The sequence below is a fragment of the Symphalangus syndactylus genome, chromosome 8, assembly GCF_028878055.3.
Source record: "Symphalangus syndactylus isolate Jambi chromosome 8, NHGRI_mSymSyn1-v2.1_pri, whole genome shotgun sequence".
Taxonomy (NCBI): domain Eukaryota; kingdom Metazoa; phylum Chordata; class Mammalia; order Primates; family Hylobatidae; genus Symphalangus; species Symphalangus syndactylus.
Window position 1 is genome coordinate 94286222 of NC_072430.2, and position 27688 is coordinate 94313909.

Sequence of the window (27688 nt, forward strand, 5' to 3'; positions counted from 1 at the left end):
CTTTGTATCCTAAAACCTTAATTAGGGTCTGACATGAAAATGTGTCTGTTGCCTACTCAGAGAAGATATCTGGGCCTCTCAGCCAAATCCAAATAAAATCTTGGCAAATACAAGATAAGTTCACTGTTTTGGAGAGACCATTTTAGATTGAACACACAAAAACCAGCACATAAAACCTGGATCAGTGAGAAATTCTATGTCAGAAATAGCCATGTTTTCCAATAACCACTAAAAGATTTTTTTTTTCCCTAGACCAGTGGACTGTTATTATATGAGAAACGAAGAGGTAGAATCTAAAAATGAGTTTCCTCAATGGTCATACCTATGTGCTATTCTATCAGGGTTCATATCCCATAATGGTATTTCTTTTTCTGTCTCCTCAGTAAGTTTATCTTGTTTGCATTTAAATTTTCCTCTACCCACTCAGTTGGCTTTGGCTTCTTATTTTGTAACCTGAGATAAGTTCCGGGGGTAGGGGTGGAGGTGGTGGGAGCAGGTGGGGAGTTAGTGTCATTTTCTATTCTTTATAAATCTTTTCTGTGATTTGCGTTACCTCTCTCTAGCGTACACGAATTCTCTAGCCTCCATGTGAATGAATACTCGCAAACTATGCCATCTCCCTCTCCAGTCCTCACCACTTCGTTATCAGAAAACCAACTGAGACATTCGACTCTCTGATATGCTTGTAAGAGCCCCAGTGGCAGACAAATGAATCCCAGGGCCCGGATCCTTCCTGACAAGGTCACATCATCTCACCGCTTAGAGTACTTTTAGAAAAGAGGTCCCTTCTGCCTCGCCGGCATAACCTCCCTTGCTTCTCCCAGAGGTGCAAGCTCTGACTGGTCTGCCTGAGGCAAAAATGGAAGTTAAAGGTGCTCGTTTAAGTAGAGAAACCAGTGGAGGGAGTCAGCTATGTACCTCTGTGGTCTGTCTGTCTGATGTGGAAGTTTTATGGGGCTGGGGATGGAAATGGGAGTTCTTTACAGAGCAAAGAGTATGTGAGTGCCTTGATTTGGTTCTGTTAACTGCAAGTTTACTATTTAACATGCAATCCTCAATCCAGCTCAGTATTTGTTTCCTGTCAACAGCATGGACCCTAGGGTGAGATTGCCTATGTTCAAATTCCAGGATTTTATCATTGCTGTTTTTATGACTTTTCCTTCTATGAACTCTGGAGAAAACAAAACCACTAAACACTCGCTACAGCCCCTTACCCTAACCACATTTACCTCAGGCCATCACTGGGTCCTTCCTCACCCCTCTCACTTCATTCCCCAGCTTTTAAAAAGTTTTGTCAGCACTTTCAAAATCTTGCAGTTTGTCTCTGCCACCACCAGTTTGAGGAGTTCTTGGTTCCTGTTGTTTCTATCCTTGTTCAAACCCAGGTGAGGACAGAGGGGCAGAAATGCTATGACCTGACTCCCAGTTCTAGGCTGGGCGGCTGGGAGGAGAGCCAGCTTTCCCGAATCCCAGCGGCCGAGGGCGCCAAGTTCCCTCGACGCATCTTCCCTCCAAGTCTTACATGGCACCATCTTGACCAGAAGCATGGCCTGCAGTCCTGAGGAGAGAAGTCAAGGCTCTTTTCCAGGCCCAACCTGCAAAGACCTGTTCACACTGGCCTGGACCTGAGGGAGGCACCGCAGAGAGGAAAGCAGAGAGGGCCACTCACCGAAGGGTGCCGGTGCGGTCTCCCCACCAGCCCCAGGCTTGTCACTCCTGCTCCACTCTCTCCAGTGCACACCCATGAGGGCAGCCGGGCAGATGGCAGAGGCCACGGGCTAGGTCCTCCCTTAGTCATCCCTGCCAGACCTGACCTGGGTCTCCCCCACCAGCTTGGGCAGCCCTGGGATGGTGAAGGAAGGGTCAGGCTCCAGCCTGGCAGGAGCAGCTCAGCTCGGTGTGTAGGCCTCGCTCCCTCATGGCCCGCTTCATTTATAGACCAAAGGCTGGTCCAATTTGTTCTCAAACTGAGTGAAAGAAATTTGCAAGTTCATGGGTTTCTCTTCTGATGGAGGCCAGAGACTTTCTCACCTACTTTTTCTTTCCTTCTGACCTGGTAACTGGGAAGTAAAAAACACAAATTTCTAAGTATCTCCTCTGCCTAGATCACATCAAGAACTGACGCCATCCCCTCACTGTGGAACCCAGGGGTCTCCTAAGGATGATTCCAGCACTAGGTTGATAGAAGTTTAAAGCTGGGGAAGGAAGAGCACAAGAAAATTACATAACTTAAGTGAAGAACTAGGCCTAAAAGTGGAACCTTGCATTTAAGCATAATTATTTAGCATGGTGTGCCTGAAATATGTAGAAGTGAATAATTTGTTTTACGTAAGTATAGTCAATTTGTATACATTAAAATTGATACTGGCTGGGCGCAGTGGCTCACACCTGTAATCCCAGCACTTTGGGAAGCCAAGGCGGATGGATCACCTGAGGTCTGGAGTTTGGGATCAGCCTGGCAAACATGGTGAAACGCTGTCTCTACTAAAAATACAAAAATTAGCCTGGCGTGGTGGCAGGCAATTGTAATCTCAGCCACTCAGGAGCTGAGGCAGGAGAATCGCTTGAACCTGGGAGGCGGAGGTTGCAGTGAGCCAAGATCGCGCCATTGCACTCCAGCCTGGGCGACAAGAGCAAGACTCTGTCTCAAAAAAAAGAAAAAAAATTGATACTTATCAAACAAATCAAATAATATAGGTATACTCACATTCTATGATTGTCAGGATGTACCAACTCCAATCCCATTAATCATACTAGCATGAAGAAAAATTACATTTCTGGGCCACTGTGTTTGTATATAACCTTAGCTAATTTAAGCCTGGATAAAAATAAGAATGATTCATTTAAAATCTGAGATTCCGAGCTAGATTTTTGTGTAACTTAAACTTCTCAACTCTTCTGCAATCTAGGTTTATTTTTTACTATAATGTACCTTCAAAGAGCTAAGTCTCAGTTTATAGATTGTTAGTTTTTTAAGTTCCGTTGTCTTTTGTTGTACTGCTGAACTCTGGGCCTCTGTGTCCTCATCTGTAATGTGGGGTCAAAATTATCACTAAGGTCCCTTCAAGCATGAATTTCGCATTGACTAAACCGTTGTAGAACACAAGGAAAATAATGGTTCCTTTGTAGTTCTCTTGGGACTTTTACTATTGCTAGAAATCATGCTGGGCAGATGCAGGCATCACATGGATTGTGCGGGGAAGTGTAACTGAATAATGGCCATGTTTTGAGGCAGTGGTATTCAATGCTTTAAAGAGTGAGAAAATGGCCTTTAGAGATACTTTGTTTGAAAGAGAAACAAGCTTGGAAAATGTTCTTGAGTATTTCTGTGTGGAAAAGTATAAAACGGATGTGTCCTTTAAGTGTTTAAGTACTTCCAACACTTTTGCTTTGCATACTCATGGTGCAAACGAGGTGGGAAGGGCGGAATCCCTGGCCTAGCTCTGCAACAGTGGGGTTTCAGGTCAAAGCAGGTCTGGCAGCTCTGCCTGGCCCGAGCGCAGAACCCTTAGCTGGGAAGGCCGCGGCCAGGCTGCGGGGCCCCCTGCAGGCGGGCTCAGTGCCGCGACCCAGCACCTGTTGTCCTAAGGCAAGCCCCGGGGGGGAGAGGCCTTGGAGGGCAGCGCCCCCTCTCACCAGGGCGGAGCTCTGGAGAGTTCGCAGCTCAGGGGGCCGAGACCAGGGGCAGGGCCAGCGAAATGCCTCGCTGGCTCTTACTTTCATTGACCTCTGCGATGCCTCGCTGGCTTCTGCTGTCATTGACCTTTGCGGGTCTGTTCCCGCAGCGGCGCCAGCAGCTGCTTGGTAGTTGCGGGGGGCGTGAGGGCGGTGGCCCAGACCGACCGGATGGCAGCCCAGCTCCGCTCCGCCCGCCCCTGCCTCGGACCCTGCGCCTAAGGAAGTATGGAAGCAACCCTTTGCCACCCTAAATTCGTGGGCCGCTCCCAGATGGCGCGCCCTGGAGCCGAGCGCCCTTGGGCGGCCATCTGGGGGCCAGGTGCGGGGCGCGAACCCGCGAGGAGCGCGCGGCGGGCGCGGCGGCGACGGCAGGAGGAGGGGCCGGGAGCCCGAGCGCTGCCGAAGGACGCCCCGTCCTACACATGCTGCCACTTGGCTGAGCCGGGCGCCGGCGAGAAGGCGGCGCCGCTGCCCTGGAAGCTGGACTGCACTTTGCCCCCGCCGGGCCTCAGCTGCCGCCCGCCCAGACGCCAGCAAGCCCCCCTCCCACGGCGGCGCTGCTCCGGGAGCTTCGGAGACCCGCCCCGGGCCTGAGCGCAGGCTGCCTCCGGGGCCTCGCGGCTGTCCGGACGTGCCATGGGTGCGCAGCTGCCGGGCAATGTGTTGTGTAAGTGAACATCTGGGAGGTGGGTGACTGGTGAAGGGCGGGTGTCTGTCGGTCTTTGCTTGTCAGCTGTGCCTTTTAGATTTTTCAATGGCAGAAACCCATGAGTTACAGGAGGCTTTAATTAAACCAGACCTTTCTCAGCCAGCTGCCGTGGATAGAGCCTCACATCTCCGCCCCCTAATCGAGAAGAGTTAGCCCCTACCCCTTCAGTCTTGTTCTGGGCTTCCCAGTGAAAGGTATCTCATTATGAGTTGCAATTCCACCCTGCTTCCTACCTGAAGAGTGAGTGAAGGTTTTCAGGTAAGAGATTTGCCCGTGAACATTGCATTGATATACCAAGCTGTCAGGCTTGTGCTCTGAATGGCATATCATGAGCAAAGTATTAGCTCTCGTGCTCTTTGGAGCTGTGGGAGGCTGAATATTGAGGTGAAATGATGCAAATAAGAAATTAAGAGGAGTAGACGGGTAAGATCCTTCAGCCATGAGTTAAGGGGTCAAAGAAGCAAAGCGGAACAATTGGAGTTGTCTCGCTTATGTCTCTGGTCTGACACCAACCCCTCCTCTATCCTTTAGGGAATTAGGTTAACATAAAATTGTAAACCAGTAAATGTTCTTATCAAAGACCATCTTTTTAGGATCTAGTGTATGTGGCAGCTCTCTCAGGGAAATTTTTAGATAAGAATTCGGAGGAATATGGGATCTACTTTTATTATGACAAAGTATAAATCAAACCAAGATCAACAGTTGGCTATTCCTTTTTCCCTTTGGATGAGGCTGTTTTCAAGCACCTAACATGGCTATCATAAATAGATGGGAAATAACATTATTTAGGCATTCTGCTTTCAAGCAGAATGGTCTGGAAGAATAATTTCAGTTTTTAATTTTGTTTTGCCATTAAACAAAAATTATAAGCATTACTTATTTAGGTCCACACAATGTTGTAACAAAAGGATGCTTTAAAATTGTAGACCAACCTCCAATCCATTTTATTATCTCCTCTATAGCACTCCTGACAGGCCAGCCACATTTCAATTGAACACTTCAGTGACAGGGAGCTCATTGCATTTTGAGGGGTTCCTCCTTTTCTGTTGTTAGCAAGGCCTTGTTTACGCTGAACTGACAACCGCTTAGGAAGCAGTACCTGTTTCTCATTAGTCCTACCTGGCCAATATCGCTCCAACTGTGAACATAGAAACAAGATTTTTCTGCAAAAAGCATCTAAAACTTTAGTCAGAGTCTGAAAAGGGTCCATGACCCAAAAATAACTAGTTAAGAAATGAAAGGTCTAAAGTGATACAGAATAATATTTTTGTCTCCTTTGCTTGACAGCCTTTCAGATCCCTGAGCCTCAGTTTCTCATCTGTCAAATGGGAATAATATACTTTGTCTACAGCCCTAGGGTTATTGTGAGGATTAAATTAATAATATTAATAAAGTACTTAGTAGAGGTGCCTAGGAGTCAGTAAATCTTAGCTATCTTCAATAAATACTAGTTTTTATGTTTCCTTCCTTACCTAAGACCCTTCCCTGTGCTAAAGATCCTTAGCCCAAAATTGATTTCAATAAATCAGTTTAATCCAAACAGTGCAGGGTGCAATGAGTTGCCATCTTCAAATGAAATCATCTATTGCTTAATTGGCATTTGTAGTAAATACACAGAAGTTGACTAAAAACCTCACCTCCATACCCCGTGTGCTTTGCTGTCAAACAAAGGAGACAAAAATAAAGGTAGGCTTTATTAATTTTTTAATTATGCAGTTAAGCATTTCTTGAATCTGAATTTCTTTTTTCTGTTTGCTTGTATTACTTAAAGCCTCTGTATGGTTTGCAGTTTGTTAGATAGATGTTTTAATCTTATGTCATTCATCATGTTAATTCTACTTTTCAGTTTTGTGTCACCTACACATTTGCTGAGTTTATTCACCAGACATTCAAGTCACTGATAATAGATAGGAAAAGTCCTTTTGCTATGACCATGGTACCTCTAGAAACCTGTGGCACAGTAGGAATGGTCCTGGATTTTTGGAGGCTGGTTTTGGAGTCTGGCCTTGATACCTATTAGCTTTGTGACCTTGAGAAACTTCTTTTCAGTATCAATAAAATGAGGTAACATCTGCCTTTCAGGCTGGTTGTTAAAATTCAAAGTATTGAAAGCGCCAAGTACAATAATGGCTGGAAATCCAGTTGGCCTTCAGTAGATTTTGCTTGAACTAATGAATTAGCTGGACTCAGCCCTTTCTTATCAAACTATTCTAGTCCATAGAGTAGTCTTCTCCATAAGGACATGATGAGAAAAATGTCTTGCTGAAAAGTAAAGATCTTGCATATTCCCTGATCTACCACAAAAGTAAATAAACATTAGTTTAAAAATGAATGATTCTTAGCAAATTGCTAGTTCCTAGAAATCCCGTCTTTTCCCCCACCCCTCATTGTTCCTTGTTTAATGTTTAAGTTTTGAATTTTGCCAGAGATAGATGTCAAACTGTTAGTCTGTAAAGTCTAGGAATTCTAATTCTTTCCTTTAATTTTGAATATTAAAAATAAAAACACTGGGGGGAAAAAACTTCTGTTTGAATCTCTAGCCTCTTGAGACTGCCCTTCTTCTCCATGTTTTTACAGAGGTTGTCAGAATAGTTCTGTGCTGACATCTGCAGGTTCTCTTGGTACCCTGGAATACAATTCACCAGAATGTGGAGGCATGGACTATTTTAAAGTGACCTCTTCTGCTTGCACCTTAGTTCTCTCTTAGTGAGGTTTCCATGCTTTCCAGCTTGAAGATCATTTGCTTTTAAGGGAGCAAAACAGTTGCTGAGCAGTTTTGTTTTCTTTCTCATTAGTTAATACGCCATCTATCCTTGGATTTGAGAATTTTAAAATCAGCCTTTCTTACTATACTTTCCATATAGTAAGTATACTATGCACAACATGCACTAAGTCGGTAGTTGAGAAATAGAACCACTCATGGTGTTATAACGTTAGAAGTTTTGGCAGTAGTAAATAACTCTAATCAGTATCTCACATGGGAAGAGCCTTGTATTTTAAGAATGAATTTATTCCTTGTAAGTTAAAAGTTGTGAAATTAAGAGTGTTTCACAAGGGGCTGAAGGTAACATAAATTAATGAAGCTGAATGGGAGGGAGTAACAGATATGTGACCCAAAGAGTGAATGCCTAGCTTAGAAGTATTCTAATTCGGAACAGTTTCAACACTGCACTGGCCCAACAAAACACTGGCCCAAACACTACTACAAGTTTGTAGCCTTTGCATGTAAACAGCCTGCAAGAGGCAGAACTATGTAAATTTCACTGTTTTCTTCCCAACATCTAACATACTGCAGGCACATGGATAGTTAATAGGAAAACTTTAGTAAGCATTCATTAATCGCCTTGATGTAGAGAACTGTTCTGTACAAAATAAAGAAAAAAATAACTCCTGCCCTTGAGGAATATCTAATCTCATTTGGGGAGACAGCATTTATAAATTAAAGACTAGGCTTCAGTTCAAGAACAGAATTCTGAGGAAGGGTGGGAGGAGGACTGGGAAGTCTGCAAGGAGGAGATGGGGCTTCCCCTATCCTCAAAGATAGCACTTGGGTTTAAGTAAGGAACAGGGGAAAGGGTGCTGGGTGGAGATAAAGGCGAGGTGGTGTGTTTCAACTTAAAGGAGGACTAGGAGTAGGAAATGAGAATGGGTGAGCCAAAGAGACTCACTTGATGGGAGAGGAAATTTCCTTGTATTAGTGAGAAATTAAGTCCATTGGGTAAAAACAGGGCTTTAAAAAATGTTTACATTAAATGTACCTCTCTTTCCCCCGAGACACTGTACTGTTGGCCACAGAAAATAGGAACCATACAGTAACTCTTTAGGTAAAGATGTGGAGTATATGGATTATGAAAGAACTATGAAACTTTACATGGCAAAATTTTCTTAATTTCTTGGTCCTCTGACGTAGAGTCCTAGTGAATTTGAACACTATGTTCTTCCATGTCTCTATATCAGAGTAATGATTCTTTTCAGTGCTCAAAATTACATATACTGCTGCCTAGAACTTAATTCAGTGCATAGCACTTAACAGTCAATTTTATTAATTTATGCCTCCTACTTGTTCTACAATGAAGTGGTTTTACTACATAAAAACTAATAGAAATTGAATTTGTAGGGGAGGAAAAAAGCTCTCCTCTACCCTCTTAGGTTTGTGACCAAGGCCTGTCAATCAAACTGATAAAAGAGTAATGGCATAAATAGAACAGATTTAAACACACGTATGCACAGGAGTTTGCAAAAGAAATGTGACTCGAGGAGGTGGTTAGAATTTGGGGCTTATCTACCAACTTAACAAAATGATAAAGCGGGAAGAGGTTCTAGATCAGGTTTTCTTTACTAGTTGGTCAGAGCTCCTTTTCATTTTTCTGTGAGGATTTATATTATGGTGCTGGAGGAATTGCTGCAGATTGAAGGTCAACATTCATGGCCATAAATAGGAGTGGCCAGATTGAAGCCACCTGGTAGCCAGAGTGAAGCCCAGAAGGGCTTAGGGAAATACCTGCTTGTGTATGTGTGTGGTTTTTTTCCTCTACCCGGAGGACCTGGTAAATGAGATGAAGTATTGATACCTGGACTTAAGACATCTATCACCTGTTCAACAGTTAGTCTATCATCTAATTGTTCAAAATCCTAAATTACTGTTGTCATTCTTAGATTATACTTCCTCAATTATAATCTGGAGATATAATAGAACACTTAATAGATGTTAGTAGCTTTAGGAGACAATCTGGAGAGATAAGGAATGGAAATAACACAGAACATGTTCCATGTTCCAAGGGAAGTTCTAGATGCTTTACATATAGATTCACAATTTTTATCTTTTTGAGACGGAGTCTTCGCTCTGTCGCCCAGGCTGGAGTGCAGTGGTGCGATCTCGGCTCACTGCAACTTCTGCCTCCCAGGTTCAAACGATTCTCCTGCCTCAGCCTCCCTAGTAGCTGGGATTACAGGTGTATGCCACCACACCTGGCTGATTTTTTTTATTTTTAGTAGAGATGGGGTTTCACCATATTGGCCAGGCTGGTCATGAACTCCTGACCTCAGGTGATCCACCCACTTTGGCCTCCCAAAGCGCTGGGATTACAGGCGAGAGCCACCATGCCCGACCAAAATCACAATTTTTAGATGACTGAGGTAGAGCCCAGTTCACAGATAAAATCATACCATACCGCTTTATTCAGGTTTATTAGAATCTCAAACGTTGTCTCATTTCTTAACAATGTTATTTTCTCTGCCTCTCTATTGAGAAATTTTGGCCCCAAGTGTGACCACATGGAGTCATCCTGAGCCCATCCTGTCAGTGAGCAGCTGTACAGTGTGTGTGCTCTTAGTGCCTAAGGATGAAACTGACTTCTCAGTTTCTAAGGACCCTGCAGTAGTGTTCTTTCGGTGACCTTCCATACTGACCAAAGTCATATTTACAGTATTTTGTAGCTTTTCCTTTTTGGTGAAAGACAAAGAATGCTACATTTAAATTGTGTCCATTTCTGTTTGCCTGTTTAACCAATGTCATTTGATCCTGTTGTGATTTATAGTCCAAGTGAATGATTCTCAATACTCCCAGTACAAAGACCTCCATTTACTGTCCAGTTTTCACGGAGCCCTACAAGAAAGTATATTCTTAGTATCCATTATTAGAGAACATATAATGACAAACATGTTACTAGGAACTGAGTTATATATATTTTTTATAAACTTATTTATTTTTTTTGAGACTGAGTCTCGCTCTATTGCCCAGGCTGGAGTGCAGTGGCACGACCATGGCTCACTGCAACCTCTGCCTCCCAGGTTCAAGCGATTCTCGTGCCTCGGCCTCCTGAGTAGCTGGAATTACAGGCACCTGCCACCATGCCCAGCTGATTTTTGTATCTTTAGTAGAGATGGCGTTTCACCATGTTGGCCAGGCTGGTCTTGAACTCCTGACCTCAGGTGATCTGCCCATCTCGAGTTATGTTTTAATGAATTGGTATTTTTATTAATCACATCTACACTGAAATTTGAAAGACACTTTATATATATATATGCATAAAACTTTTTGAAAGACCATAACATGGTTTTTATTATATATTTACATTAATTCAGGGTGAGACCAATTTTAAGCAATAACTTGAGATATAAGGTATCTTAGAAACCTGTGTAAAGGCTTAAGAATATGACATAAAATGGGACAATGGTAAAATAAACCATCCCTGTTAATCTAGTGTTTAAGATGGACTTCTGGGGAGTTAGCAGCCTATTCGTTTACAGAGCAGATTTTAGAAGTTACTTTTTTTTTTTTTTGCTGGTTTTGTGTATGGGTCCAACTCATGTCCAAATTATGGCCTTTTTGTGATACCTTCCACTGGCATATTCCCAAGGAATTTACTCCTTTTGATGACACTGCACCCAGAATGGAGGAACACAGCTACAAAATGAAGTGTGAAGAATGGGCTAGCCAGGCATGGTGGCTCACACCTATCATCCCAGCACTTTGAGAGGCCAAGGCAGAAGGATCACTTGAGGCCAGGAGTTCACAACCAGCCTGGGCAACATGGCTGTCTCTACAAAAAATATAAAAAATAACCTGGGCATGGTGGCAGGTGCCTGTAGTCGCAGGTACTCAGGAGGCTGAAGCCAGAGGATAGTTTGAACCCAGGAGTTCGAGGCTGCTCTGAGCCACAACTGGCCACTGTACTCCAGCCCAGGTGATGGACTGAGACCCTGGCTCTAGGAGAAAAAATGGTGGGTAGCTGCAGTAAATCACATTTTTTCTTTGACGGACCCACCAGAAGGCCCAGTTGTTGCTAGATCTCTTCCTGAGGATAGTGCCAGGGCTCATTCTATATTTTTTGTGCTTTGAGGCTTCAAATAACATTGAAACACGTAAAGGGGCTTTCCTTTCCTCACGTATGACTGTAATGTGTATGTATGTGTCTGTGCATTGTGATTTGAGGGGTAGTGGACAGAGGGAGAGGGAGTGGTGAGTGGAAGGGCACTGTTAGATTTTAATACAGCCTGAATAAATTATATTCTCTTTCTCCTTTTGATTTTGTTAATTTTGGAAGCACTTACATTCTATGGGCACAGGTTCTAAACACATAGTAGACACTCAATATAGACTGGTTGGATGGTTAAGGGATGCTCTGATAGTTCTTTTGTGTATCTTGAGAATTAAGGTATAAAAGATTGATTTAAATATTTTTGAGAAACTGTGTTTTTTAAACATTTTATATTTCTGTAACTAGCCAGTTAAAATGACAAGGCCAAAACACTTCCTGGTTGATATGCAGCATTTAATGTATCACACCTTCAACTGATGACCATAGTCACTTCCCAACCTGACAAATGAATAACAGACTAAAAATTAATTCAGGACAGCTGATCACACCTGCTATCTTAAGGCTAATCATAGCTGCCTAACCACTGACTTGCATTAATGGCTAACATTGTTGAAACTTTATTTCCTCCTTATGAATCAACTATCTTATTAGGAGTGATTGAAATTATACGAAGTTTGTTCTTCAATGGTGTGCAGGCTTATACTGTAATTGCCTTATAAGTATTTAAAGTACTGTATTGTAACTGCCTTTTAAGTATTTAAACAGCTGCTACTATGAACAGTAGATGCTTCACATGAACTTTTTTTTCCCCCTTGGCTCTTACTTTAAGGATCATGCTTTTTTATTCATGATAAATCTTAAGAGGCTTCTGTGGGATGGAAACTATAGCACGAAAATCTGATTAACAAATATGTGGGGGCAGTTTACTAATCCATTCAATTAGGGTAACTGCACCTTCTCAGCATGCCATGAGCAATTCCATTAGATAGCTAGTTACTGGACCAGATGATTACCTAATTACATGAATATATCAGTGTCCTTTTTCCCAACACAGGACTTGAAGGCCAGATTTGAGAGCTAGTCCTGGGGTAGCAGTACCCAGAGACCTGTTTGGGAGACTGGGAAGGTCTGGGCCATCACGTTCTTGCTGATAGTCCAGAGATCATGTCAAGGACAGGGGCAATGAGAAGAAATAGAGACCCTAGGAAGGAGCTATCTTGGTCTTTACCGGCAAGAATTAACTTCAAAGTTGGGACAGAGGTTCTATAAGTTCAAGAAAGGGAGAAAGTTAACACTTAAAAACATAGGCTGGACTGGATAAAGTACTGTTGGAGCACTTTTATTCCAAGAAGAAGCTGGAATTCGGAGTGACAGCTCCATTCTTATTTGCCATGTGAACTCTGGGTCAGCAAGTGGAAGAGCCAGACCTATCTGCCTGTTTCATCTATTAGATGGGAAGAGACGATAAACATAACAAATTAGTAAGCAGATGTGATAAGTAACTGAAGAACAGTTGTTTTCTATTCTTGATATGGCTAAACCAACTGAAGGTTAACAACATAAATATTTTAGTATCTAGGTATTTTTGATGTCCTATACTCTAGAAATATGTGCAAATTAAAGTGTGGTGGGGATGAAGTATTACTAATCTAGTTCCTTGGATGAGGTTTTATATCCCTCTCCCTACTCTACCCTCCTTAGCTACAAGTTCAGGAACAGCACAATAAAGGACAAAAGACTCTCACATCCAATTTCAAATTGGTTTCTCATTTATTGCCATCGTTCTAAATCAAAGCACTCTACCTGTTCCCAAAGAAGTGACACATAAATAAAGCCCTTGAACTGGCAACTGGAAGAACTAGAAGTAGGCTTTTGCTCTTCGGTAGGCCCAGAAGACTATGACCACTGAGTTGGGCTGGTTTCAGGCCGATGTAGAAAGGAAGCAGCAGGCCTCACACTGGAGTCCTCCAGCACAGGGAGCTGGTCCGCTCTGGATGCTGCCCAGAGGCAGTCTTTTTCAGATAAAATACATCAGTCCCCTGGATTTAGGTGCCCCAGAATGTTCTCAAAAACTGTTCTTATATCTTATTGAAGTAAAAATTACAGTGTAATACAGTAAACAGATGTTAAAGGTACAATCTAACATGTTTTAACATATACCTCATGTAACTAACATACCAATTAAGATATAGAATTTTTTAATAGCCTAAAAAGTTATTTCAGGGCCTCTTCCAAACAGTCCTTACTTCCTCCCACCCAAAGGGAATCACTACTATGATTTCTATTCATAGGGTCACTATTGTCCAATCTTGAAATTCATATAAATATGATCCACCTTTTTTATCTGGCTCAACAGTCTGAGATTCATCCATGTGGTTTGACATACCAATAGTTCATCATTTTTTAATTGTCAAGTTATATTCCATTTTAAGGATATCCCTAATTTGTTTATCCATTTGATTTGCCTACTGATGGACATTTGGGTTGTTTCCAGCTTTGACTATTGTAAATAAAGAAGCTATGGATATTGGTATACAGATTTTTAAAATAACCTATGTTTCCATTTGTCTTAGATAAATATCTAGAGATGAAATGGCTGGTTCACAGGTTAAGTGCATGGTTAACTTTTTAAGAAACAGCCAAAGAATTCTTTAAAATGGTTGTACCATTTTACATTCCTTCCAGCAATATATGCGTTCCATGTCCTCACCAACACTAAGCACTGGGGTGTTTTAAATTTTAGCAATCTTAGCGTGGGTAACTGTATTGTGGTTTTAAAAAATACCTTTTTTTTTTTTTTTTTTTTTTGAGACGGAGTCTTGCTCTGTCGCCCAGGCTGGAGTGCAGTGGCGCAATCTCGGCTCACTGCAAGCTCTGCCTCCCGGGTTCATGCCATTCTCTTGCCTCAGCCTCCCCAGTAGCTGGGACTACAGGCGCCCGCCACCACACCCGGCTAATTTTTGTATTTTTAGTAGAGATGGGGTTTCACTGTGTTAGCCAGGAAGGTCTCAATCTCCTGACCTTGTGATCCACCCACCTTGGCCTCCCAAAGTGCTGGGATTACAGGAGTGAGCCACCGCGCCCGGCCAAAAAAAAAAAAAATACCTTTTTAAAAATTTTAACTAACATACAGTAAAGCTGACTTCATTTTGGTGAACAAGTCTATGAATTTTAATGCATGTTTAGATTTGTTACAGCCACCACCACAATCAGGATAAAGAATAGTTACATCACTCCAAAAAAGGTCCCTCCTGCTGCCCTTTTGGTCACAGTCTACCCCCAACCCCATCAACCACTTATCTATCATCTGTCCCTATAGTTTTGCCTTTTTCCAGAATGTCATATAAATTAAGTAACCTTTTGAGACTAGCTTGTACAATCAGCATGCCTTTGAGTCATCCATATTGGTGTATATCAACATCTTTGTTGTCAACTTTTGGCAATTATAAAGCTGTGACAGACATTTGCATACAATTTTTTTTCTTTATTTTTTGAGATGGAGTCTCACTCTGTCACCCAGGCTGGAGTGCAGTTGCGCGATCTCAGCTCACTGCAACCTCTGCCTCCTGGGTTCAGGTGATTCTCATGCCTCAGCCTCCCACGTAGCTGGGACTACAGGTGTACACCACTATGCCCTGCTAACTTTCTTATATTTTCAGTAGAGACAGAGTTTCACCATTTTGGCCAGGCTGGTCTCAAACTCCTGACCTCAGGTGATCCACCCACCAAGGCCTCCCAAAATACTGGGGTTACAGGCATGCACCACCGTCCCCAGCCAGCATACAATTTTTTATGTGAACACAAATTTTCATGTATCTAGGGTAAATTTGTAGGAGTGTGATTGCTGGGTCTTCTACATGGTTATTCCAACTTTGTGAGAAACTGCCAAACTGTTTTCCAGAGAGGCCATGTCATTTTGCATTCCCACCAGCAATGTATGAGAGTGCAGTTGCTCTGTATATGCACCAGCACTTGGTATTATTTTTACCCATTCTAACAGCTACATAGTGGTTTCTTGTCATGGTTTTAATTTGCATTTCCCTAATGGCTAATGATATTGAGCATCTTTCATGTACTTATATTTGCTATCTATAGGTGGTACCAAGTGAACTGCCTAAATCTTTCAAATCTCGTTTTCTAAACTGGGTTGTTGTCTTGCTATTGAGTTTTGATACTTACATATTCTGGATTCAAGTCATTTATTGGCTAGATGACTTGCTATATTTGCTGTTTTTTTTTTTCAATCGTTTAACTGTGTTCTTTTTTCCAGAGCAAATGTTTTTCATTTTGATTCAGTCTAGTTTACCAGTTTTTTTCTTTCATGGTTCATGCTTTTGGTATCACATCTAAGAACTTTTTGCCTAACCCAAGATCGCAAATATTTTGTCTTCTTGTTTTATAGTTTTACATCTTACATTTAAAACTATGATCCTTTTAGAGCTAATTTTTCTATAAAGTATAAGGTATAAGTAGATTTTGGTGGGGTGAGGGTATATGAATGTCCAATTGTTCCAATCCCATTTGTTGAAAAGATTATCCTTTTTGCATTCATTGTTTTTGGACATGTCAAGTATCAGTTTACCATATTTTTATGAGTGTATCTCTGGACTTGTTTCATAGGTTTGTGTCTAGCCTTTTGTCAATATAGCACTAACTACTGTAACTTTATAGTCATTCTTAACATTAAATAGGAGTACTCCAAATTATTGTTCTTCTCAAAATTGTTTTGGCCATTCTAGTTTGTGTTTCCATGTATAATTCAGAATGTGTGTGTGTGTGTGTGTGTATATATATATATATAGATAGATAGATATGTAAAACAAATCCTGCTGGGATTTTGACTGGACTTTTAGAATCCATTTGTCAATGTCTACAGAAAAGCCTGCTGGAATTTTGCCGAATAGACCCATTAATTTGGGGAGGACTAAGAATATTGTCTTTCAGATCATGAACAGCGTTTATCTGTTTATTTAGGTTCTTTGCTTTTTCTCAGTAACATTTTGTATTTTTCACATACAACGTACACAATACAAAATGCAGTTTTCCTTCATATGCCTTGTTAAATTTATCCCTAAGTGTTCATATTTCTGATGCTATTGCAAATGGCATTAATTTCATCTAAGTTTGTAGTAATTACTTTTTATGTCACTTTTATATGTTAAGACCTTGCTACAATTATTCCAGTAAATTTTTTTGGGGGGGGCATATAATCTTTAAAATTTTCTACATACAATTATGCCATCTGCAAATAATGGCAATTTTCTCTTTCTCTCAATCTTTATGCTTTGTATGTCTTCCCTTCCTCGTACTCGGTGGGACTTCCAGTAAAATATCAAACAGAAATCATGAGAATGACTATTGTTGCCTTGCTCCTGTCATAGGGAAAAAGTGTTGTCTTTCACCACTAACATTACTTTTGAGGAAGGCCTTCATATTAATAAATACTTTGCTGGGATTTTAAAAATAATAAATGGTATTTTATCAAACTTTTTTTCTCTTTCTACTGAGGTGATCATCTGATTTTTTTTTTATGTTAATATAGTGAATTATATTTATTGTCTTTGGAATATCCTTGAATTTCTGGTATAAATCCACTCAGTCATGTTTTATCCATTTTACACGTTAGATTCAATTTGCCAACTTCTGGGTCTATGTTCATGAGGGATATTGGCCTGTGGAGTTTTGTCTTCTTGGTAATACTGGCCTCATACAGAAGGATTTGGGAAATCTTTCCTCTTTCTTTTCTGAAGAGTTTGGATAAGACTGGTATTACTTCCTCGTAATGGACTTGATAAGAGTTCTCTAGTGTAGCCATTAGGGCCTGGAGGTTTCTTTTTGGAAAGATTTACAATTTCTTTTTTTTTTTTTTTTTTTTTTTTTTTTTTTTGAGACGGAGTCTTGCTCTGTCACCCAGGCTGGAGTGCAGTGGCGCGATCTCGGCTCTACAATTTCTTTAATTGATATAGGGCTATCAGATTTTTTTCTTGTGCCAATTTTGGTAATTTAATATTGGCATAAAATTGTTTATATTATTCCTGTTTGCCTTTTAAATGTATATAGATCTGTCATAATGCCCATTACACATCTTAATATGTGACTTTTCTTAGTCTGTATAGAAATATATCTATTACATCTTTTTAAAGAACCAGCATTCATTCTGTTGTCTCTATCGTATGCTTCATTGATTTCTGTTCTTATCTATTTCTGTCTACTTATTTTGGGTGTAATTTGCTTTTCTTTTTTTAGCTTAAGGTGAAAGCTTTTATCACTGATTTAAACTTTTCTAAGCATTTAAGTATATAAATTTCCTTCTAAGCGCTAACTAATGCATTTCAAATTTTTGATGTTTTGGCTTTCGTTTAGTTGAAAATATATTTTAATTTCTCCTGTGATTTTCTTCGTTGTCCCATGGGTTATTTAGAAATATGTTTAGTTTCCAAATATATGAGGCTTTTCTAGATATTTTACTATTTGGGGTGGTTAGAAAATATACTGTGTAATGTTTTAAGCCTTTGAAATCTGCTGAGACTATCAATAGTCTATCTTGGTGAATGTTCCATATGCACTTGATAAGAATATTTAATAGTTGTTAGGTGTAGTGTTCTGTGAATATCAACTCAAGTTGGAGCATAATGTTGTTCAGAACACATATTTTTTTCTTTGAATATTCTAGTAATGTTTTAAGTCTCCAGCTATGCTTGTGGGTTTGTCAGTTTTAAGTTGTGTATCTTTTATAGATAGCATATAGTGGGTGTATTTTTTTTAAATAATAGACTGTTTTTCAGAGCAGTTAAAGTTAACAGAAAAATGGAGCAGGAAGTAGTGTTCCCACGTATCCTGTGTACACACACACACACACACACGCAGCATCTCCCACTAGACACATCGCCATCACCTGAAATCCACTTTATTTTAGGGTTCATTCCTGGTGTTGTACAACCTATGGTTTTTGACAAATGTATGACAGAAATCCATTATTAGTATCATATAGAATAGTTTCATTGCCTTAAAAATTGTCTGTTCCACCTATTCATCTCAGCCTCTTCCATAACCCTTGGCAACCACTGGTCTTTTAACTGTCTCCAGAGTCTTGCCATTTCTAGAATGTCATATAGTTGTAATCATACAGCATGTACCCCTTTCAGATTGGCTTAACTTAGTAATAAGCATTTGAGGTTCCTCCTTTTCTTTCCATGGCTGGATTATTTTTTGAGATGGGGTCTTGCTCAGTCACCCAGGCTGGAGTGCAGTGGTGCAATCAATCTTAACTTACCACAACCTTCAATTCCAACTCCTGGGGCCAAGCGACCTCGGCTTCCTAAGTAGTTAAAACTGTAGGTGTGCACCACCATGCCTGGCTAATTTTTTTCATATTTAATTTTTTTGTAGAGACGAGGTCTTGCTATGTTGCCTAGGCTGGTCTTGAACTCCTGGGCTCAAGTGATACTCGCCTCAGCCACCCAAAGTGCTGGGATTGTAGGCGTGAGTGACTATGCCCAGCCTAACTCATTTATTTTTCATGCTGAATATATTCCATTGTTTTTAGATGTACCACAGTTTACCCATTCACCAAGAAGGACATCTTGCTTGCTTCTAAGTTTTCAAAGTTATGAATAAAGTTGCTACAGACATCCATATGCAGATTTTTGCAAGGATTTAAGCGTTCAACTCATTGGGTAAATACCAAGAAGCAGAACTGCTGGATCATACAGTAAGAATATGTTTCATTTTGTAAGAAACTGCCAAACTGTCCTCCCAAGGTAACCGTACCATTTTGCATTCTCACCAACAGTGAATGAGAGTTCTGTTGCTTTTGCCATTATCTGTTTAAATTTACAATTCCTGAATGACATGATGTTGAACATTTTTCCATACGTTTATGTGCCATCTATATGTAAGAAGACTTCGGTGAGGTGTCTGTCCAGATCTTTTGCCCATTTTTCAATTAGCTTGTTCATATTTGTATTGTTGACTTTTAAAAGTTCTTTGTATACTTTAGATAACAATCTTTTATCAAATATGCTTTTACAATATTTTCTCCCAGTCTGTGGCTTGTCTTCTCATTTTCTTGACCATGTCTTTAACAGAGCAGTTTTTCAGTGAAGCCCAACTTATCAATTATTTCTTTAACACATCATACCTTTGGCACTGAATCTAAAAGGTTGTCGCCAAACCCAAGGTTATCTAGATTGTGTCCTAAGTTATCTTCTAGGAGTCCTATTTTATATTTAGGTCTATGATCCATTTCAAATTAATTTTGTGAAGAGTTTAAGAACTGTGTCCAGCTTTTTTTTTTTTTTTTGGCATATGGATGATTTGGTTGTTCCAGCACTCATTGTTGAAAAGACTATATTATGTGTGGTTTGGATTTTTAAACTAGTCTGATCATCTCTGCCTTTCAATTGTTATTTTTAGTCCATTTTCTTTCAGGTAATTTTTCACATGGAAGGCTTTTTCATATGTTGGTTTTCTAATTGTCCCTCCCCAACCCCCAGTGTTCTTCCTTTCCTGTCTTCTTCTGGGTTAAACGTGTCTAATTCCTTTCCTCATAAGTCATACTTGCATTATCTCTTTAGTGGCTGCTCTATGTTTTAAATCTTTTCCCTCCATTTTTCAGATTGGACACATCTATAGATTTACGTTCAAGTTCACTAATCCTATCTTTTCCAACATTCAGTAGTCCACACAATGAATTTTTCATTTCACATCTTGTACATTTCAGTTATTGATTTTCCATTTTTATTTTACAATTTCCATTTCTCTGAGATTCTTTTTTTGTTCACTAGTTTTTTCCTTTATTTTCTTGGGTATACTTAAAGTTCTATTATTAATTTCTATTAAGAAATGCTGGCTCATTTTGTTTTTGTTTTTTCTTGATTATGGGTCAGATTTTCCTGCTTCTTTGTATGGCTAGTAATTTTTTAATTGAATGGTGGGCATTGTGAATAATACCTTGTAAGGCATCTGGCTCATGTTATCGTCTTTTAAATGGTATTGTTTTATTTCTTGTTAAAGGGGATTATTTCTGTTTGAACTTGGTCAAATGTGGTCCATAGGCTGGCTGCCTATATTTGTAAATGAAGCTTTATTGGATATAGCCATGCCCATTTGTTTAATATTAATATATTATCTGGCTTCTTTTGTGCTATAATAGCAGGGCTGAGTAGTTGTAACATAGACCCTATGTGTCTTAGTCCATTCAGGATGGTATAAAAAAAATACCAGAGACTAGTATGGAGTAGTTATAAGACTGGGTGTTTATCAATAACACAGATTTATTTCTCATGGTTCTGGAGGCTGAGAAGTCCAAGTTTAAGGCATGAGCATATATGGTGTCTTGTGAAGGCCTGTTTTGTGGTTCATAGCTTTTCACTGTGGCCTCACATGTCAGTAGGGGCAAGGGAACTCTCTGGGGTCTCTTTTATGAGAGCACTAATACTCTAATATCATCACCCAAAGGCCCCACCTCCAAATACCATCACGTTGGGGATTAGGTTTCAATATATGAATTTGGAGAAGCCACAAACATCCTAGCTCACAAGCCTAAGTCATAGCCCTTTAAGAAAACACTTGCCAAACCTTGTTTACGGTATACTACTGATTCCTAAGGTGTCGCATTTCTTGAGTAGTAACTAAATACAGAAGTGTTCAATGAGATTGCTCCACACAGGCTGCAATTCCAAGGATTCTAAGTACTGTATAACTTCTGGTGTCACTGTTCAACTCTTAAGTCCTAGAGGAAGTAATCGTTTGCTAACACTTTGCAGATCCTTATCCTGGACATGCACATCTCAGTACCCTTGACAAGTTTCATGCAGATTTCTGCCTCTCTTCCCAATCTTGAATTCTATCTTATAAATTCCAGCTGTTTTAGTAACCCTAACCTCTGTTCCATCAGAGTTGCCACTCTCTGACTCCCCTGGGGCTCAACTCCCATAGTAATGCTGGAAGATACCCCCCAGGTAGAATCCCACAATGACCACCTGTGGGATTTAACATCTTGTGTTTTTCTTCTCTTAGGGATCACAATCCAGTGTTGCTTGTTGCTCTACACCTGAAAATAATGGCAACATATATTTTGTCCAGTTTTAAAACTGGTTTTGGCAAATGCACAAATCTGGCACTACTTTGTTAGGGTAAGAAAAAGCTGCTTTTGCAAAACAAAAGGTCTTAAAAAACACAGAATATTCTGATGGTTCCGCTGATGGTTCCACTCACAGCCTTTTATTTATCTGACACTCACTGAGTTCTCTAAGTAATTTTTTTCAGGTTAACCATGTCCAATTCCCTTAACCATCCCTCACAGTAAAAAATAGACACTATGAAAAATCATAACATGCTGATGATTAACAACCAAGACAGTCCCCATCTTCAGTTCACTTCAGTTTAGGCTAGTAAGCAAGACAGACACCACACATAACTTGTTTCCGTTTTAAAATTAACATCTCTGAAGTATGCAGCATGAAGCAGGGCATACGGAACTAAAGGTAATTAAAAGAAGACTGCCTTTCCTTTCTTACCCTCCTATCACTCTTATTAGGGGTAGGAACAGATGTAGTATTATGAGAAACCGGGTAGAATTTGTAGAATAATATATGGTGGTAGACCTGGCAAACATCACCTCCTCTGGACATCTTTAATTACAAACTATTAAAAAATGAATTAGATTCACGCAAGCTTTTGCCTTAAGATCAGTGGTTTCAGGCCAGGCACAGTGGCTCACGCCAGTAATCCAGGCACTTTGGGAGGCTGAGGTGGGCAGATCACTTGACCCCAGGAGTTCAAGACTAGCCTGGGCAAAATGGCAAAACCCTGTCTCTACAAAAACTTAGCTAGGCGTGGTGGCTTGTGCCTGCAGGCCAGCTACCCAGTAGGCTGAGGTGGAAGGATCACTTGAACCCAGGAGGTCCAGGCTACAGTGAGCCATGATTGCATCCTTTACTGCAGCCTGAGTAAGAAAGAGTAAGAAAGACCCTGTCTCAAAAAAAAAAAAAAAAAAAAAAAAGGAAAAAAAGTGTTTTCAGAAACAGATTTTATGAATTTTTAGAGCTATGTTTTTAGTCCCAAAACCAAGGTACAATCAGGGACCATTAATCTCATTCATAGAGATTACCTGTGCTTCTTACAGCTTAGTCCTCTTTAAAATGAAGCTGTCTTGTATTGTTTTAGTTATCCTTAAAAAAGTCCCTTAAGAGAAGTTCATTCTGTGATAACACACACTTGGGAGGCTTAGAAGGCACATCACAAGCATTGTCATCTATTTATTGGCCAAACATCAAACAAGGGTAGGAATGAGACATTTAGGAGGAAAAACCTTTAACCTTAATCTGAGCTTCTGTACAATTTCACAGGGAACAGTCAGAAGGAAAAATAGGTGGCTTTGCTATATGTAACCTATATTGTTTAGAAGTGGCACTAGAGTAAAGCAAACATTGTTTACTACTCTTTGAGTTGTAAATATGTGACCAGGGTATAAAGCCAGACTCTAACAAACAGTAGTCCAAGATCTGTAGGTTCATGAGGTTTGGGGAGGAACAAATTTTGATGTGCTTGTTTTGCTTGACAGTATAGATCAGGACTCAGCAAACATTTTTTGTAAAGGGTCAGACAGTAAATATTTTAAGCTTTGTGGGCCACATGGTCTGTCACAATTATTCAGTTCTGCTGTTGTAGTATGAATGCAGCCATGGACACATGTAAACACGTGAGCATGGCTGTACAAAAATAGGTAGCTGGAATGTGGCCCAATGGTTTGCCAACCCTTGGTATAGATAAATCTAAGCTAGCAAAAATTGAATTGTTTTCAGTTTTATAAAATATGCAAGATCTTGAAAAAACTGTTTTCCTATTTTGCAAGTTGCCATTTTTATTGAGTGATTATCTTTTTCTTCTACTGGTAAGATAAAGCTGTTTGTTTTTACCTCGGATTTCTTCCATGTGCCAAAGTGATGAAAGGATTTTTACATGCCACTCAATCATACACTATTTTGCATTCTATAACTTCAAAATGAAACCTACTTTCTCTTGACAGGTAAACACTACACGTGAAGAGTGGTGAAAGGGAACACTGATTACTGAAGTGACCTGGAGAGGGAAAGCACTGGTCAATATCACATGGACAAATTTCACTGTTTTCTAAAGATGGCCTTGAAGTAGTCTTTGCCACTGCTTCCTCCATAAACAGCTCTTCATAACATGGGCTGCATGAAATCAAAGCAAACTTTCCCATTTCCTACCATATATGAAGGTGAGAAGCAGCATGAGAGTGAAGAACCCTTTATGCCAGAAGAGAGATGTCTACCTAGGATGCCTTCTCCAGTTAATGTCAAAGAGGAAGTGAAGGAACCTCCAGGGACCAATATTGTGATCTTGGAATATGCACACCGTCTGTCTCAGGATATCTTGTGTGATGCCTTGCAGCAATGGGCATGCAATAACATCAAGTACCATGACATTCCATACATTGAGAGTGAGGGGCCTTGAGGCTGTAGGATGACAACACTTTGACTGTGGAGGTGCTAGTTTGAATACATGCGACAAAAGCAAAAACTGGTGTGAAAAAGTACAAGTAACTATCTGGATTTAAAAATGTGTGTCTACGATAATGTCACTAGTATAAGAACAACTAGGATGAAATGCATTTCAAGTACTTCTATGTTAACAGCAATTTCTCTCTGTTTAGTCTTAGATTTTAGTCATCTGAAAGGCTGAACAGAGGTCCTGTGACACCCAATAATCAGTTGAATGTCACAGCACTTCTTCTTAAGTAATGGCATCACCAAAGAAAATGCTAAGGAATAAAAACTGCCCCAAATTCCAATGGTTATTTTAAAGGTTGTCCTTTAAAATAACAATTTTTGTTAATTTATACCCAAAAAAGTCCAGATATGAAAAGGGCTTTTCTAAAATTTCTTGGCAAGGGAATGGCACTCAAGTCATAGTGATTAACAGTAAGTCTTGTTTGTCAAGGATCTCTACTTCTTGACACAAATGAACCCTGTCTTTAATAAGATATTTATTTTTGTAGATGAGAAGTACAACTACCACTTTGGACCTCAGGGCCCTAACTAATTACAGCTGTTATTGGACGACTCAGACTTTGTGCCTAAAGCCATCTTAAAGATAACAGTTTATAGAAGCCATGACATTAGTGTTTATTGCATTGAATTAAGAAGCCCAGTGATATAACTATATAAGAAAACAAGTATGGGTAACTTTTATAAAGAACAATCCAGTAAATCTTAAAAAATAACAGAAACTTAGTCTGCAAGGTAGTAAGTTTCAGTTTTAATTGTGTATTAAGCTTTAACTGTCTCAGAGGTACAGAGGGCTGGAATATGGGCATTTATTTCCAGTTTTTTCTTGACTAGTGAGGCGGTCACCATTAAAATAGACCAGATAATGCATGCAGATTTACAGTTGTATTGCAAAACGGAAAAGATAAAACTGTCCTTTGAGGAGAGTACTTGTTTTCTGGGTTTTTGTTATTTTTTAGTGGTAACACAAGCCTACAGGGCATTTATTGCCACCTATTATACTGTTTCCATAAGCCTGGCTACCTTTTAGGGAAGCTATTTTTTCATTTTTACTGTCACAGCACATACACACACACCTTTTTGTTTTAAAGGATTAAGTACTGTTTGAAGATCAGTGGTAACAGAAAATTTGGGAGGGGGAAGAAGAAATTAAGACATAACTTGTTGGAAAATTAAGACTTGAGTTTCTAGAATTATCTTTTCAACAAGATTTGGTAGACATTGAGTTTAAATGGAAATTATTTAAGCCTGTTTATGTTAGATCCACAATACACCACTGGTATTGAAACATAAAGGTTAAAAAAAAGGCTTATGACCTCTTTAATGACACAAATATGTATTTGTCTTGTAAGCAGGCAGAAAATCTACCTCTAATTTTAACACTAATACTTTGAAACCCACAATCAAATAGAGTGAATTCTCCAAGTTACATGAGCAAGGAAAACATTATTTGAAATATGCCATATTTTAGTTGCCTTTGGACACGTCATCATTCAACTCTAATTCTACCGAGTCCTGGGATTTGTACTGTCCCATTGTACTTGCAATCTACAATTTATGTAATAGAAAAACAACCAAACCCATTCATACAAGGATCTGAAGTTATAAGGTTAAGGGCAGAAAGTTTCCCGTAAGTATAAAACATTTAGTATAAAACATTTCCAGGTCATGAAGAGTAGTTTAGGTTGAGTGACAAAAGCATAGGTGTGGTTGTTTTCCATTCATTTTGCATCTCACACCAAGACATTTTTGCTGCAAGGGTCATTTGCTGCTTAAAATGTACAATTAGGTATATAAAATAAGTACAATGGTGAAAACACAAAGCCACGTAAGGCAGCATGCCCCACTAAATTTTTCAGTATACATAGGGACAGACAAGTGAGTTTTGGTTGTATCTAAATATTTTAATTTCAGGTTCCTTCTGTGCCCTGGGCCACTATTTCCCAGGGGTGTAACAGAGATGCCTGCCAGATCCATATCAACTAGAAGTCTGATCTCTGTTGCTGCCCTTCCTCAGCAACTATGGCAGTATAGTTTTATCACCAAGCACCATTCCCTTGTCCCTGAATCACATTTTAATACAGTACGATATCTTGTGTACAATATTTCCGAAAAACTTGTGTCTGAAATATATGCTGTATTATATGTTAACCCATGACATATATGAACTACAAGGCTTGCATAATCAGTGAGCTAGTGGATAAAACAGGAGCAAATGGGAGAAAGATGAATAAACAAATGAAAAAAGATGAATAAATGAATAAGAGAGATGAATAAACAAATTTACATTACATGTGATAGTTATCATGGTATAGGTTGGCCATGACAAGATGGATGAGAATATCACTGACAGGATATTAGCCTTCTTTCATATCCTTATATTGAAATATGGGCTTTACTTCAATTTGAAGGTCTTTCATGAACAATAAAAGAGAGTAGAAGGACTGTCTGAGAAGGCAGGAGACATATAAAACAGATGACTGAAAGACTGACTAGCTCCTGGAAAGGGAAACATTTGGAACATCCAGAGTAAGGGCAAATGGGCTTCTACCAGCACAACAAAGAGCCTCCAGGTGGCAACATGGAAGCAGGTTATCAGAGAAAATAAATGTGCAAATTCCTTATTTACAATGACTCACTTAACCCTACAAATATGTTTCACTGCTGCCTTCCCCAGTTGTCGCTTATGTACTGTTGTTACCTTTCAGTTACATGCCTTTGATCCTAAAATTCTCTACTTTTGTTGCCTTATCAGTTCTTTGCAATCTGCCTGTGGTTATCAGCACTTAAAGCACAATTTTGAAGGGGAAAAAAATGATAATCGCCTTAGTCCCAAAGAAATAATTTCTGTCAAACTGCCTTATTAGTATTAAAAACAGACACACTGAATGAAGTAGCATGATAACGCATATATCCTACTCAGTACCATTGGCCTTTTATCAAATGGGGAAACTATACTTTTGTATTACATAGTTTTAGAAATCAAAAGTTAGAGACTCTTTATAAGTAATGTCAAGGAACAGTAATTTAAAAACAAAGTTCTAACAAATATATTGTTTGCTTAATCACAATGCCCTCATCTTGTATTTGAATGACTAAATAGGACATGTCTTCCTTGGAGCTGTGGGTTAGTTCAGAAGCACTACCTGCATCTTAATTTTCAAAACTTAAGTTTTATTAGCAAATCCTCTTCTCTGTAAGACTTAGCTATGAAGTGGTATATTTTTTCCAAATATTTTTCTGAAAACATTTATTGTTGTAACTGCACAATAAAAGTCCAGTTGCAATTAACTAGTGTGAGTTCTTATTTAACTGAAGCAAATGCTTTCTGACAGTGTGTACTTTGAATTTTTTAACAATATAAAAGACAACATTTTTTGCATTGTTAACAAATATAAAGAACAAAAATCCATTTATACAAATAATTTCTTGGATCATTCAGGTCCAATTTAGGACCTTTAAGAGTATAAATGTAAATGTATCCAATATCATGGCATCTTTATTCCAGATCTGTTACTAAATTATTTGAAAGAAAAATGCTTCATGTAAAACAGATTAAGAACTGAGAAAACATAAAGCAGTACCTTCTGGGCTGCCATTTCCTCATCTATGAGAAGGGCGCAGGACATGATCTTTAATGTCTTTTTCAATTCTGTTGGCTTTTTGTTCTTACAAACCTGAAGTTCACTTAGTTTCTAAAAAGTATGGGATGAAGGAGAAACTATAACAAGTTACAAAAAATTTATTTTGTTTATAAACAAAGATTACAAACAAAATCATAAATTTTGTTTACTTTACTTTGTTAATTTATAAACTTACCTTTAGTTTAAAAATTATTCTTGCCTAGAACTTTAAGGTTCTGAGTCTGGAATACCTTTTAGTTCTTTCATACCTTAAAAAGTACTTATTTCATTAATATCAATTATTGAATATGTTTTGAACAA

General features: G+C 39.4%; 1 protein-coding gene across 12 annotated transcripts in view; it reads left to right on the top strand.

Moving 5' to 3' along the window:
• C8H2orf88 (chromosome 8 C2orf88 homolog) overlaps window positions 1-27035 on the top strand; it is a 120363-nt gene extending 93328 nt beyond the window's left edge. For 5 of the 12 annotated variants that reach the window (XM_063645658.1, XM_055290028.2, XM_063645659.1 and 2 more), the window contains one exon: window positions 23240-27035. In XM_063645658.1, the coding sequence (XP_063501728.1) occupies window positions 23404-23691 (288 nt within the window). In that variant the 5' untranslated portion in view covers window positions 23240-23403 and the 3' untranslated portion in view covers window positions 23692-27035. Of the gene's footprint in view, window positions 1-3895; window positions 4365-18722; window positions 18969-21177; window positions 21345-23239 lie in introns of those variants that run through there. The other 7 variants (XM_055290018.2, XM_055290017.2, XM_063645657.1 and 4 more) reach the window with 6 other exon arrangements.
• Window positions 27036-27688: the final 653 nt, after the last annotated feature.